Raw genomic sequence first — 14,647 nt, forward strand, 5'->3', positions numbered from 1 at the left:
CGCATTTGAGAGAGAGAAATACCAAGGGAAAATATATGGGAAAAGAAAACTATTCAAGGCCATGTTTAAATAAAGTCATATTCTCTCTTCCATTACCAAGCAATACATACCACAGGCCAAATTCTGCCCTAGGTTATATGAGCGCTCTTCTTTTTGACTTTAGTGGGAATTGTTCATGTATAACTGAAGGCTTCAGTTAGCCCCATGGACACAAAAATGCCTACCCTCAAAAGAAGCAAAAATGATCTGTCTTATTTGGCCTTTAGATGAAAGTGATATAATATAAATGACAATTCCATTAGATAATATAGGTTTTAAAAAGCACTACCATCAAGTTTTAACCATTACAAATTTGAGAGAATTACCATAGTGGCACTGGCAAGACCAGAGATTGTTGAAACAAGTAAGACGTTGGAAAATACTTTTCTTTTTATCGCAATTTTCAATTTTAGTAGTGTATGGAATAACTGTGCACTATAATATTTGTATATATTTTCCTTTTGCACATATTGTACATTTTCTAGCTATTGGCTGAGAATCAACCATTTTCTAGCAGAAAAAAATTGCTAAGTTCTTCAAATATCGGTTTCTAAGTTTAAATGTTGATTTATCCATAGCTTGCTTTAGATTTTGATTAGAGGTTTTTCCAGAGGAAAGGTCTTACTTACTGAACTTAAATTTTTGCCATGAAATATTAGACTGATAACATTCAGACTTGTAAAGGGTAAACACTACAATGAGAGGTGTGTTCATCTTTTTGCATACATCAGCTAGACAAACCTTTATTTTGGTGTGTGTGTGTGTGTATATATATATATATATATATATGTATGTATGTATATACATATACATGTATATATATGTATGTATATATATAGTGTATATACTAATGGAGAATAATAGTTACGAAATAGATTGGATTAGGAGCAGGTGAAAAAACCTGGGTTGTCTGTCAGAGGGAGAAACAAAAACAAAAGACTTCATAGCTCTATGTAAAACTCTAAGCCACTTTTTCCAGCCTTTTTCATTTAACACATGATACATTTCTTTCTAAGAAACTCAGACCCTCCGAGGCTTACTAACATCTTTTGCTATTTTCATCTTCCAGGCATTGCTCACCTATTCCTGGTATGTAGAATTTCTTCCTTCCTCCTCTTCTCCACCTTAAAAGCCTATTTTTCCTTCAATAGTTAACTCAGATCCTACCTTCCTTATGCATCTTTCCTGACATACCTGAATTGGAATGAGTCATTTCCTGTCTTAAATTCTGATTATTTTATTTTGTTATACACTTTGTAATCCATCAAGGTAGGAAGGAGAACAAGAAATAATACTTGGGCCCCACCCCAGACCAATGAAGACACAATGGAGTGTGGGCATCTCAATATCTTTGAAAGTTTCTCAATGATGCTAGTGATCTCTAGAGTTGAGAATTATTGCTCTGAGCTGCAGTCTAGCTTGTAAGTACTAAATATCAAAATTCTGACTCTCTTCCAGTACTTCTCCTTGGGCAAATGAAACCATTAGTCATGCAATCATCCAAGCCAGAAATCTGGGATTTATCATCTCCCTTTACCTTAACCTCTACTTTCCTTCCATCAACAAGCCCTTTGATTTTAATTCCTGAATAGCTTTCAAAGCTGACCACTTCTCTGTGTATCTGCTATTGCCATCATGGTTCAAGGTATCTCACTTGGGCTCTGAGAGTAACCTAACAACACTTTTTTCCTGTCCTCATGCAAACTGTTCTCCTTCAGTGCAACCAACATGGTCCTTCTGAAAAGATAATCTGCTCAGGCCATACATTTTCCTTACTTCCGCCCACTTCCTCCCTCATCCCCTGTTCCCTGCATAAAGCATCTCAGTAGAGTTCTCTTGAAAACACTTTCACATGGCCAACAGTGATCTTTAAAACATAGCATCTTCCAATGGCTCTGGCTACATTTCACATGCTGCTACACTTTGGCTGCTACACTCCACCTCCACTGGCCTTTCAGTATCTCATATGCAACAAAGTCCCTTTTACAAAAGGGCATCTGCACTATTTGCTATGCATGGATGAAATGTTCTTCTCTACTCTGGTCACCTAGTTCAATCCTGTATGTTCTTTTGAATATATACTGTTATCAGTTAAATTCCGTCCCCCCACAAAAGACAGACTGAAGTCCTAACCCCCCATGTCTGTGACTATGACCTTATTTGGAAACAGAGTCTTCGTGGATATAATCAAGTTAAGGTGAAGTCATACTGATTAGTTGGATCCTAACCCAGTATAAGTGGTGTCCTTACAGAAAGAGGAGACGCTGACACACACACACACAGGGGAGGAGATGGCCATGTGATATCAGAGGCAGAGAGGAGGCTGATGCATCTAAAAACTCAGGATTTCCGGCAAACACCGGAAGCTAGAAGAAGCAAGTGAGGCTACTCCTATATAAGTTTTAGAAAGAGCATGGTCTTGCAGATACCTTAATTTCAGACTTCTGGCCTCCAGAACTGGGAGAGAATACATTGTTGTTATTTTAAGCTACTCAGCTGGTGATTTTTTAGGGCAGGCCTAGCAAACTAATACTCGTATCTAATACAAGTTCTTCAAAGTAAGCTTTCCTTGACTTCAGAGATTTGATCAAATTGTCCTTCAGATGATCCCACAGAACATATCACAGTTATAATTCGGTTTTCCTTGGTGTGACTGTCTGTCTTTTCCTTCCAATAGACTGTAAGCTCCATGACAGCAGACTATAAAGTACTTTATCAGACATTATTTTCTTTACATGTCATTTACAGTAGAAGCTAAATAGGCTGGGTTTATCTTTGTTCCCAATTGTCACAGGTATCTATCATTTCAAGGAGCTACATAATTTTCCGAGGGTTGTACAAATTTTAAGTAAAATATCAAGAATTAAACATTGTCTTTTGGCTAAATATTATAGTTTAAAGTCTGCTAAATATTATAGTTTAAAGTCTCATGCAAAAATGTACAGAGAATAATTTTTATGTTTTTACTTGGAGGGTTTTACCTTTCTCCATAATCAAGTGGGAAGAATTCCCCCTTATTTTTAAGGTATCCTTGCAAAAGGCTTGGTTCTGTATGCCAGGGACCAGGTGATCAGGGTGGGTTAAGTGGATTATTCTTTCTTTAATCCACTATAGTCTTTCCTGACTGTCATAAACCAAAAAGATATTGAGCAGACTGTATATAAAATTATATCCTGTTATGTATTTAAGGCATCTGTATCCCTGAGAGATATGATTGTAAACTATATTGATTTGAATTGTTTGTACAAATCATGTAAATATGTGAAGCATTACAAATACATACAAATGTATGAAAATTCATTTATATTTTATTTACTTTACAAATATGTCTTGTTTCAGTTCTTCGTTTTTGTCAGGGGACGTTCAGAGAACTTTGATAATTAACTACTTCTTCTGTCTTCAGTGACCTAGGTTCACAGCAATTTATTATTTTTTTAGGTAAAGGTCAGAGAAAATTGAGACTGTAAATTCCGGCAGATAATTTAACCTCTCTAAGGCTCCTTTTTTAATCCAGTTCACCTGGTCAGTCTCAATAATCACAGCCGTTATTATTATCATCACTTTCAGCTGATTATTCTGAAAAGCTTTGTTAAATTCTATTGATCTTTACTTCATTTTGAATAACAAACTATTCCCCTAACTTGGGTGACATTCAGTCGGCTAGCTACAAACAGAAGGCTTTCATATACATGTAAATAGTTACAGTTTAAAGCAATGAAAATTATTAAAGGAACGATATGGATTGAGATTCTCTTGTGGTGGGAGTCGAGGTGATGCCCCCAGGAGAATGCCAGTTCACAGAGCTTCCTGAAATGAATGAGGAAGCTTCCATAAGGCTGCGAGGACGTTTTATGTTCCCTCAATCAATAGAGACACGGCAATACCTTTATAAAGCGTGCACATGGGCATACACTCCAGAGATTCACTGAGAGAGTTGGTTTATCTATTCTAACGAATGTTGGTTAAATTGCATTTTCTTTTTCTCCAGAACCATCAATAGTTTCCCTTTTTCAGATTGAATACATAAATCAAAGAACATTTTTCATGAACAAACTATGATTATGAAACGCCTATTCTTCGTCTGTTGATCCCTAAAACTTTATTTACCCATGCATTTTTTTCCTTCACTGTATCAGATTAGAACTGCTCTTTTTCACTTTATTGTAGCTAGGACCATCTGTGGCTCTTGACTTGTCAGTGTATCGAGGAGCCCTCAAGAGCATAGATGATGTGAAAAACCCCATTGCTAAACTATTTCTTGCGTCCATACTTGCAGTATTTCATCAGCTTCTAATTATAGTACATAATTATTTGACTGCATTTTAGCATAATTACTAATGGGTTACTATATTAATGATTCTTTGATGCCATTTGTCCTATACAATGTGTAGAACTACTTAAGGGAAAACAGTTTTCAGAGTTTCATAAAACTCTGAGGTTTTACTTTTAAATGATGCGCAACTAAATGTCAATATACTTCCAAGTTGTACTACCCACACGCCCTAACAAACTGCTGAAGTAAAATCCTTTTACATATTTTCAAAACTTTTTTTTAAAAAGAAAATCCGAAGAGGTCTCTTAAAATAACTATAACATGTGCTGATTCAATATGAAAACTAAGCTTTAAAAAAAATCTGCTAATGTTATCAGTGTTCCCCACTCAATAATAAAAAGTCTGAATTGATTTTTTTCCAGTTTTAGTACAAAATATATGACATAACGAATTTCAGCTTGATATAATTTGAAATAGCCAATATATTAAACTCCAAAGTGAAATTTAAATTGGCAATCATGTCAGGTTCAAGTCCCTGAATGAATATTAATTTAAAAACTAATCATTTTCCAACAGGTTGAAGCTTCGAAATGCTAGTTCTTGAATAAAAGCTGTTAGATCCATTACTGTAACATCAGGCATTTTTTGTTTAGGAAACTAGACCTCCAACATTTGGTATGTCTGGCTCTTCCTAGCATCTTTTTTTTTGCCCAGGGAGTTAATTATTTTAAACTCATTTCTTTTTCTGGATTTGGTAAATTAGAATTCTGATTTTACTGATGGAAAGCTGATACTGAGTGAACTGTCTGAGGTAAGGTGTAAGGTCAGATCGGTTAATTAATTTTGTGTCTTTCTAAGTTAAATTCTGAGCCAACTCCATGAGTAAAGATGTTTTATTTTTATATACACACATACCATGTAAATTCATTGATTGTGGCCATATTGGAGGATGAGTAAAAACATATGCATACACTACAGACTTGCAATTTTTAACTTGACTAAGCCAGATTATCTGTGTGTTCTAGCCTATGCCCAGCATTATGAAGTCCCTAACCTCAAAATCAAACAGAATTTGGATGCACTATATTATAAGGCAACAGAGAATAAGTTACATTTCATATTAAAATATGTTCTTTGCAGTTAACTAGTGAAAGAGTTACAAGCTGCATTTGTCCATATCTTGGCTATGAAATCTACCAAAAAAATGTTTGTGTAAATACCAGATAGCAGGGGGAAGCAGAAAAAAGCACAAACCCGATCGTCAGTTGAGGACGAAGCTCTGTCACTTACCATCTCTGTCTAGACAACCCTACACAACTTAGAAGCTTTCCATACTTTCAAAGTCACTTACTTTTTAACGTAGAATTCCAGGAAGTCTGGTTTTGTTCATCTAGTCCTATCCTCTTACTACATAAGTAAGAAAACTGAGTCAAGTGTATTTGTTAAAACTACTGAGTAGCATTACTTGAGTCAGATTTCTCTACACCTCATCTCTTATTCTTCCCACTGCTTTTTGTATTAACTTCCAAGGAATGAGCACATTCTTTATTAAACATCTATGAGTTATTATAAATATTGTAATATCTCAAATGTATTCAGACTTGTTTCCAGTTTAAAGGCACCCTACGCAGAACTCCAATTTAAATAATTGCTCTTTCATTTTTATTTGAATGAATCCAGGTCTCCATAATGCTGGGTACCCCCAAATCTATCAATAAATGCCAGACGAATAAATAAGCGATCTGCACGGCTTTTCTAATGATTTAGGACTGTTTCATTCTGTAGTTTTAACGTAAAATGTAGAATGGGGGGGGGAAACTTATGTAAATGTAAATAAATAAAAGAAGACCACAAATTGGATAGGACAAATTTTCTCTTGATAGTCCGTTATGAAATAAAGCAGTCTCATTAAATCATAAGTACTTTAACCTTTTCTTGAAAGAAGGGGAAGATTTAAAGATTTATAAAGAAATTTTGCCTAGACTAGGAAGTGACTCACATTTGACATGTATTGAAATGATAATGTTGATTCCAATAGGCACGCTAAGAGCATCTGACTCCCAGGGGAGTAATTCAGTCATGGTTACCTCTTCACATTTGGAATTTTAAACTTTCTTTGTAAAGCTTTTAATGTACTACTGCCTGCCAAAACATGGCACATTTTCACGGATAAGGCAAAACAAAGGCAAGTAAAAAGCATTTTTTTCATCAGCGTTGATATAAAAATATGCGACAAATATAGCTATTCAACATCGTTTCAAGATTCCATTTCCTCAGTCTTCGGTGTTTTTTTTTTTTTTTTGGCCACACGGCGGCACGCGGGATCTTAGTTCCCCAACAAGGGCTCAAACCTGCGTCCCCTGCAGTGGAAGCGCAGAGTCTTAACCGTTGGACCTCCAGGGAAGCCCCTCTGCAGTGGTTTCCATTTCCATTTTTTATATGGAAACGTCATAACACAATTCTGTTGGTCTGGTCAGTGGGTGGAATGGATAAGATATAGAACAAATTAGTCCCCTATCTGCTAACTACTGAACAAATGAGAGGCAAGCATGACACACTGAATCTATCATATGCTACAGATGTCAGACGTGACCTATCTTTTTGTCGGTCCTTTCAACCCTGGTGGCATGGAAACCTCTGCGTCCTGACAACCAAATTTTCTAAACTCATATCCTAATGAAAAGCAGAGTGGGGAGGGCGAAGGGTAAGCTGTGACAAAGCGAGAGAGAGGCATGGACATATATACACTACCAAACGTAAGGTACATAGCTAGTGGGAAGCAGCCACATAGCACAGGGAGATCAGCTCGGTGCTTTGTGACCACCTAGAGGGGTGGGATAGGGAAGGTGGGAGGGAGGGAGACGCAAGAGGGAAGAGATATGGGAACATATGTATATGTATAACTGATTCACTTTGTTATAAAGCAGTAACTAACACACCATTGTAAAGCAACTATACTCCAATAAAGATGTAAAAAAAAAAAAAAGAAAAGCAGAGTAGATAAGTCTAACATGATGACTGAATATCACTGTGTCAATACCATCCTATGGAAATCAATCATTGCTAATTCTCTGCATTTCTATTTTAAATGTTCTTCCTTAGGCTTTTAATGCATCGCAGTGCACATACACGGCAGAATTTCATACTCCCAGGCCAAACAAAGGTATGTTTCAAGTGTATTTACGTCCTCAATAACGGCAGCTATGCTGAAAGAGACCTTAAAATCCAAGTAACAATTTTCAAGACCTTCTAAGTGAGATAGGCTGGAACCTGGGACCCTTTGCTGCAGTGTTTACACCTGGACAAATGTTTCCTGGAGCAACAAAATATAAAGAAAGAAACTATAAGGGACTAAAAATAACTGCATGCATGTCCAGTTGGGGCAAATTATGGACAAGATACAAAAAGACAAAAAAAAAACCCTGCCACTTCTGAAGAACCAGAGCAAAAGCAGGGGACCGCACATGCCCCTGGCACACAGCACCGCCAAAGGGGTGGGCAGACCATCTAAGGCACCCCTCCGGCCTGACCCTTGGACACATCCCTTCCCTCACCCCATATAAGGAACTAGCTCCCCCACCCCGCCACCTCCAGGGAGGAAGCAAGGGGACCTGTTGCTTGTTCTTGCTGCCCGCTGCTGCAGCAGGGGCCCCAGTAAAGCCTTGCCTGAATCTCGTCTGGCCTCTTATCAATTTCTATTGATTAAGGAGGCCAAGAACCCCGGTAAGTAACATAAGGAAGTCTACCTGCTTCAGGGTGAGGGAAAAAATGTGAGAGATCAAAGATTATTTTCATAAAGTGCACGAGGGTACAACTGTCCTCTAGGGCAAATGGGGTTTGCATGGACCACATTTGAGCACACCTATGAGAGCATATACTGAGAACTACAGTACACAGTACCTCTGGTATAAAAGGCAAGGGTGACTTAAGCTGCACTGGACCATTCCAGAGCCCTAAAGAAACCAAAGAATAAACTGTCTCCATTCCTGACAACCATAAAATACCAACCATCTCAGAGTTATCTCAGTCTTTAGCAGCTTCTAAGGCGAATACAAACTGTGGTTGACAACTGAAGTAATAATATAACACCTTTTGAGTGTCTGATGTGTGAAGTTCATTAGTTCTAAGGTCAACATTTTAACACAACAGCCGAATTGTATTCATATCATCAGATGCTATCCACCAAAAACCACTGTAAAAACCAGGCAGGGGTCTTAACACTGCCAAGACTAGTAAAATTAGAACTAGACTGCAAAAGAGCCCTTCCACATTTTTGAACAAAATAAAATACACTAAGCAAATAAAACAAACATTTCCTGAGGATACTACCCCAAATGGGATCGTCCTAACCTTCTGTGGGCATTTTCACAGTAATTTTGAGGGGGAAATTCTGGTATATCAAGAGATACATCATTAGGTCATTTAAATATCGTTTTTCTTTAGTTGTCATTTACACATAGTTGAAATCTAAAAGGTAGAGCTTCAAATCTGATGGGAAGATGCCATTTAAAGGAAAGAAAGGAAGATGGATCCCTGTGTTTAAACAAATGTTAAATATTTTTTATTTTACTCACCTGCACACTAAGATGAATCCATTTCTTCACAAGAATTCTCCCCAGTGTCATTACTTTCATTGGAGGCTGCAAACCATTTACTGTGCGGTAATAAAACATGGTCTCTTTCTCAGATATTGTAAGTTTGAACACAATCTGCCCATCCGCTGTCTTCTCTATAACACACCTTGGGAAGCAACCAGAAAAGAGAAAAGGTCAGCCTCCAACCGAAAGAGAGGCTAAGCCATCACCCAGTGATGGTGGCGTAACTGACCCCAAACTCCACTCAAAGTGTCACAATGAATAAGTACCTGAATGTTATCAAATTCAGGGCAAGCTTTCTCTCAATTAAGAAGCCCTTTTATTTCAATAAAAAATAGAATTCTTATTTACAATATATTCCCCCAGAACCTCCACTCCCTTTATTGGAGACTCATGATGGGAGCTCAAGTGGTCGAATCATCCTGCAAAACCAACATGTAGCCTATTGGCTAATTAGTTCCTCTGCTATTTCTTTTATAGGAAGCGGCACAATACACCACATCTGGCTTGGGTATTGAGTCACCAGTGCAAATCTTTTTTTTCTTTTTTTTTTAATGTAAAGAGAGGTTAGTGTCCATAGAAGGCTCTAAACCGCTAACCCTGAGGTCAGAATTGCTCTATTTAATTCTCATGATGAAATGGAGAATGGACGACTATAGCCTTTACTTTGCTCATCATCAACTAGCCAGAAGCCAAAGCCAGTGTCTGTAGCTCGCCATGACCACACGGCCCAACTGAGGCACTGAGATCATGGTAATGATCCTGGAGGAAAGGTCATCCAATCTTCTAAGAATACAGTGCAATATTTTGATAAAATAGAAGGATTTTCAGAAAAATTTTAGGTCTGTGTAGGGCCAGTTATCAAATTACTTTGTTTTAATCACTTCTATGCTGATCACAATGGCACTCTTTTCCCATCCCTTTAAATAGACATTTTTATTTTTCATGTCTTCTAATTTCTCTATTGATTTATGTTTAATATATTTTATTTTATACTAATTATATCATTGCATGTGCCTAGTCACTCTGTACCCACTGAGCAGAAACAGATATGAACTTAAGCAACCCTTTCCTATTACATTTCAACCTAGCAACTCAACTTTTTAGCAGATGAGAGAAGAGCCCCCTGAGTAGATTACTCCTCCACATCTGCTATTTAAAGAGAAATATCATGGACAGTAGCCATCAACATCCCCCCCAAATAACTAGCTATTAAAGATATTCATCAGTCTGCATCTCACAGACAAGAACTCAAGAAGGCAGTAGGTACATCCCAGGGAGGAGAATTTTATCAAGTCCTAGAGGAGTCTGGGTTCCTTTCTTCACCTGGTTGCCTCCTACTCAGCATCTCCAGGATAATGCCTGATCTAGAATCCTCCCTGCTCAAGGTTCGTAAGGGGCCTTCCCTTGAGCTCACTTATCGTGCTGCCTTGGTAACAACACCCATCCATCCGTCTTCCCATTCGATCATGAGTTTTCTGACAATAGCACCATAGCCTGGTTTATAGTAGAGCCTCAAAAAAAATGAGTCAGTGATCTGAGTAGGAAGAATCGAAGAGGCAAAGGTAAGATTGGGCAAACCAAGAATTCTTGCTAAAGGTGTTTTTAAAACTTTCCTTAAAGGGCCCATTTTTTCACAAATCATTCCTTCTCACTTGCATTTATTCTTTTTGAGAATTGAGAGGTAATATGACCGGAGAACACTTACCAGTCACTATTTCACTGTCACTTTTTTACTCTATCTGTACATATATTTGGTGATAAAGTTATGAGGCCAAATATATATATTTTAAATAAGGCAAATAGGTTTAGTTGACATACAGATTTTATATAAAGTGGAAATACGATTTTATGGAAATTCTATTGTGATTGTTTTTAACCCTATGGAAATTCTATTGTGATTTTTTTTAACCCTTTGGTAGGTGAATATTTCTAAGTCATTGGAATGAAAGAAGTTCTCTCTATTCCCTGTCTCTAGGTCTTAAACAATCTAAGAAGAGTTTGCCTCTGTCCATTTAAATCTGCAAGTTAGAATCTGACCGTTACTCAAGGATGTATTTGCCACATGCAGGCTTATTTCCCCAAGCTTACTGAAAATGCATTTCTTAATATGTTATTGATTATCTTCCTTGCTATTTTGTTTGCTTGTAAACATACTAGCTTGGGTAGATAATGAATGTGAGAGGAAGGCAGGTAGCAAAATATTTAGGAACTGGATTTATTTTGCTCCTGAATAAACAATAATTGGATAATCCATGTTTTGTTTGTTTTACTTATCTAGTACAAACACCCTGAAATTCCCCCAATTCCCACAGGTATTTCAGTTTTGAGAATGGAAACGACCTTGATGCATGGAACTCTCAAAACCATATACCATGTGCTACTGCCTCTATAAATACTCCTCTGTCTTATTTATACAAAATGATACCAATGGAAGATGAATTTGGTAGAGACATATCCCTTGTAAAAAGCTTGGAAAAAAATATTTCATCCTAGCCATATTTGTCAAGAGACAATTTTTTAAAACTCTTTGCACGTTAGTTACATAAACTAAGTAGGTTGGATTTACTGACATTTCAAACAGTAAGAAAACAGGGTTTTCTTTCAGGGCACATACAGAAATAGGGGTAACGGTTTGTGACGATTTTCACTCCAAATAAAACAAGATGAAAATATGCCAACTTTCACTTGGCACATTAAAACTAAACACCAAAGATATTTAAGCCATATTTGCTTATGAAATTATAAGACTCTTCTGGTTTGTTTCATGAGTTTTTAGATATTTGGCCAACATCCCCATACAAAGAAAACTTCACAAGGAAAAGAGGCAAAAGCCCTACAGGAAGACGAAAGATGAGCAAAATATGCCTCAAAACTGTCCTACTCGTTCCAGTTTCCAGATTGTTTCTAAACACTTAGGGGAAACATTAGATACAGCTTCAGAAACTATTACAGAATGAAAATCAGGTGATTACAGAAAATAACCACAAATGTTAACGAAGCCCCCCTCCGAACTCACTGAAGGCATTTCTACTGGGATGAATGGCATGAATGCTTTTGAGAAGCTTTTATGCTTCTCTGTATATTTCCTAACAGATGAAAACGCCAGGAAGCGAAGGGCCAAAAGCGACCTCTTTTCAGAGATAGAGTGTCATTCATTTATTCAACTCATTATTGAGCATCTTCCGAGATGAGTTAAACAAACATCTCTTCCTGGGAAAATAAGGATGCTGACAACACAGTCCTTAGCTCTCAGAGAACTACATGCCTAATGAAAATTGTATACTCTAGTAAGGGCAAGTTGTTTATACACACCTGGACCAAAACTTTGAAAATATCCATTATTTGTATTGCTAGTCCCCATGATTTAAAACTCACACTGAGCCTGGTTGAGCCTCTGAAAACTAAGACCAAAAGTTTAGCTAAACTGCTGGAAAAAAAAAAAAAAAAGAGCCAGGTGTAAATACGTCTGCCTGCCATGAAATTATTTTAACACACTCTTCTCTGAGGGTTTACTTCATCCATGGAAAGGAGAAAAATACTTCGAACTTAGGAAAAATTATTTGGAATATAAAGTTGACCAGGAGAGCCTAATATAGGAGTAGGTCTTCAGTTGCATCAATTCCAAAGTGCCTTCATTTCTAGGTTGGAATTCAAGTTGCAATACCCTTGACTCTTACTGATTTTGCAGGACCCTAGGAAAGCTTACACTCCCTCTGCTACTTACATTACACCTTCTTGCTCGGGTTTCAACCACACAGCTAGAGTAAATGACGCCGCCAACCTGGCAGCAGGAGGAGAGGCAAAGCAACTCTGGTGATTTCCAAAAATGAAACTTGCAGAAGGGCCGTGGGCATCGGGACTCAGATCACGCCGGTCTACGGTGATGCAGCCGCTGAGGCCCGCTGAGAAGAGGTCAGTGTAGGTGGGGGGTGACGATCGGTAAGGACAATCCTGAATGCAGAACCGCTGGGGACAGACCCGAAGGCCTTCAGCTGCGGCAGAGCTCTGACAGAAGGTGCTTCGGGCTGGGAGTCCACACGTCGCTTGGGTTGGCACCACCGAAACCTTCTTGAAAGCTGCCACGTTCTCCAGCCTTGGGAAAAGGCCCTGCGAGTCAGCCCACGATATGGAAGCAAAATAAGTAAAGAGCCACGTTTTAGGGGTGGGAAACAAGAAGCCGAAGCCCAAAGAAAGTGCCAGGCAATTCATGTTTACACAAAAGCATTCTCCTTCCGATCAAGCGTTCCTAAATAAATAATCAGGCCGACGGTGCTGGCCAGCGACTCTTTAACACGGCGTGCTTTAAATAACATTGAGATAAATCCATTTTCGGCAAACCGCAGACGCCTTTTCACACTGGGGTAACACCGGAGGCCTCCTTAGTGATGGCGAAGACATGAGTAGCAGCTGGTGTCTGGGAATCAAAAGCAGAGAGTCAAGGAAGAGCTGTTACTGTTACATCTTTAAAACTGTCGGTACATTCTAAGCAGGGGGATTCCGAGTCCCCAGGAAACATGATTAAACTTCTTAAAAACATTTTGAAGTACACTCTCTAGAGTAAAACACTCATTCTTTTGGTAACTCTCTTCATCGGGCAAATCAAGCACTCGAAAAGCCCACAGGACAACCAGTTGGACGTACACGTATGTGCACATACTTTTATTAATATATTTCCCCACACAGTAATTTCAGATTGCTACTCCACCCCAGGGAATTAGCACTAACCACTCTCCTTCACAAGGTAAAGAACTATATAGATTTCCTTTACACACGCACGGGACGTTGCTAACGCAGAGCTAACTTGCAGATGTCCCGAATAAAGCTGGCAAAGCACTTTGGGCCTTTCCCCCCGCCTCATCGCAGCATGTGCGGCAACTTTAAGCTCACGGTAAAGCTGATTAGAAACCCAGCACCATCTGTCCGTCCCACGCCTCAGTATTTAGCAAACGTTTGTGTGCTTCCTCATAAGACTTTGTGTAGGTTACATATGGACCCCTGATACTGTGTAAGTAATTGTATTGATAAATAAGCTGAGTTACCATTTCTTTATAGCATTTCAACCAGGCCCCTCAGTGTGACAAATGGCTCTTCACAGGACCGCTGTCCCTGGTTGCCTGGCAACGCTGCGGTAACCTCCGGAAAGTCTCAGCAAATAGGCCACAGCAGCAGGACGGCCGCATGGAAGACTTGGGTGCCCAAGTCAGGGATTCTGCGCAGCGAACGCTTGGTTACCTGAAACTCAGAGTGCAGTCTGCTGGCTGGCCCGCCTGGAACTGAGCTCCTCGAGCCTCCAGCAGGTGCCTCAAGCAGTGGGAGGGACCAGCATGGGGCCAGGCATGCATAATTTTAAAGTAGCAGTGCACCTTATCCTCTAATCCCTTCTTTTGCCCCTCCCCTTTCCCTGGCTTTCATGCACCTCAATCCATTTAATCATGTCATCAGAATGATCTTACAGAAGCAAAAGGACCGCTGACTTCTTAGCTGCTTGACTGGATATGAATATGTGTGTCTTTACGAATGCATGTTTGATGTCAATTCTATGTAGTTTTATTACATCCAAAACTCTCTTCAACCGTCTGGGACATCCCATCCTATAGGAGAAACATTCTAAAGCAACTGATACTTCTATCCCTCCACTGTCTTATAAATGGAAAACTCATTTGGGAAACAACTAGCCAGTTGGGCTTTTTCTATAAGTTATCATATTTGGAGAAATGTTTAGAAGTGAGAGAAATGT

The 14,647-nt window shown here is 38.7% G+C and overlaps 1 protein-coding gene across 2 annotated transcripts in view; it reads right to left on the reverse strand.

Annotated features, from left to right (window-relative positions):
• The window catches only part of USH2A (usherin), a 774,017-nt gene extending 759,885 nt beyond the window's left edge, over nucleotides 1-14,132 (reverse strand). The window contains exons 1-3 of one of the 2 annotated variants that reach the window (XM_027122186.1): nucleotides 13,950-14,132; nucleotides 12,635-13,324; nucleotides 8,887-9,052 (exon numbers count right to left, since the gene is read on the reverse strand). In XM_027122186.1, the coding sequence (XP_026977987.1) occupies nucleotides 8,887-9,052; nucleotides 12,635-13,119 (651 nt within the window). In that variant the 5' untranslated portion in view covers nucleotides 13,120-13,324; nucleotides 13,950-14,132. Of the gene's footprint in view, nucleotides 1-8,886; nucleotides 9,053-12,634; nucleotides 13,325-13,949 lie in introns of those variants that run through there. The other variant, XM_027122185.1, reaches the window with a different exon arrangement.
• Nucleotides 14,133-14,647: the final 515 nt, after the last annotated feature.

This window comes from Aethalodelphis obliquidens, unplaced genomic scaffold (assembly GCF_003676395.1).
Source record: "Aethalodelphis obliquidens isolate GAN/ISIS:26980383/991018 unplaced genomic scaffold, ASM367639v1 scaffold24, whole genome shotgun sequence".
Lineage (NCBI taxonomy): Eukaryota > Metazoa > Chordata > Mammalia > Artiodactyla > Delphinidae > Aethalodelphis > Aethalodelphis obliquidens.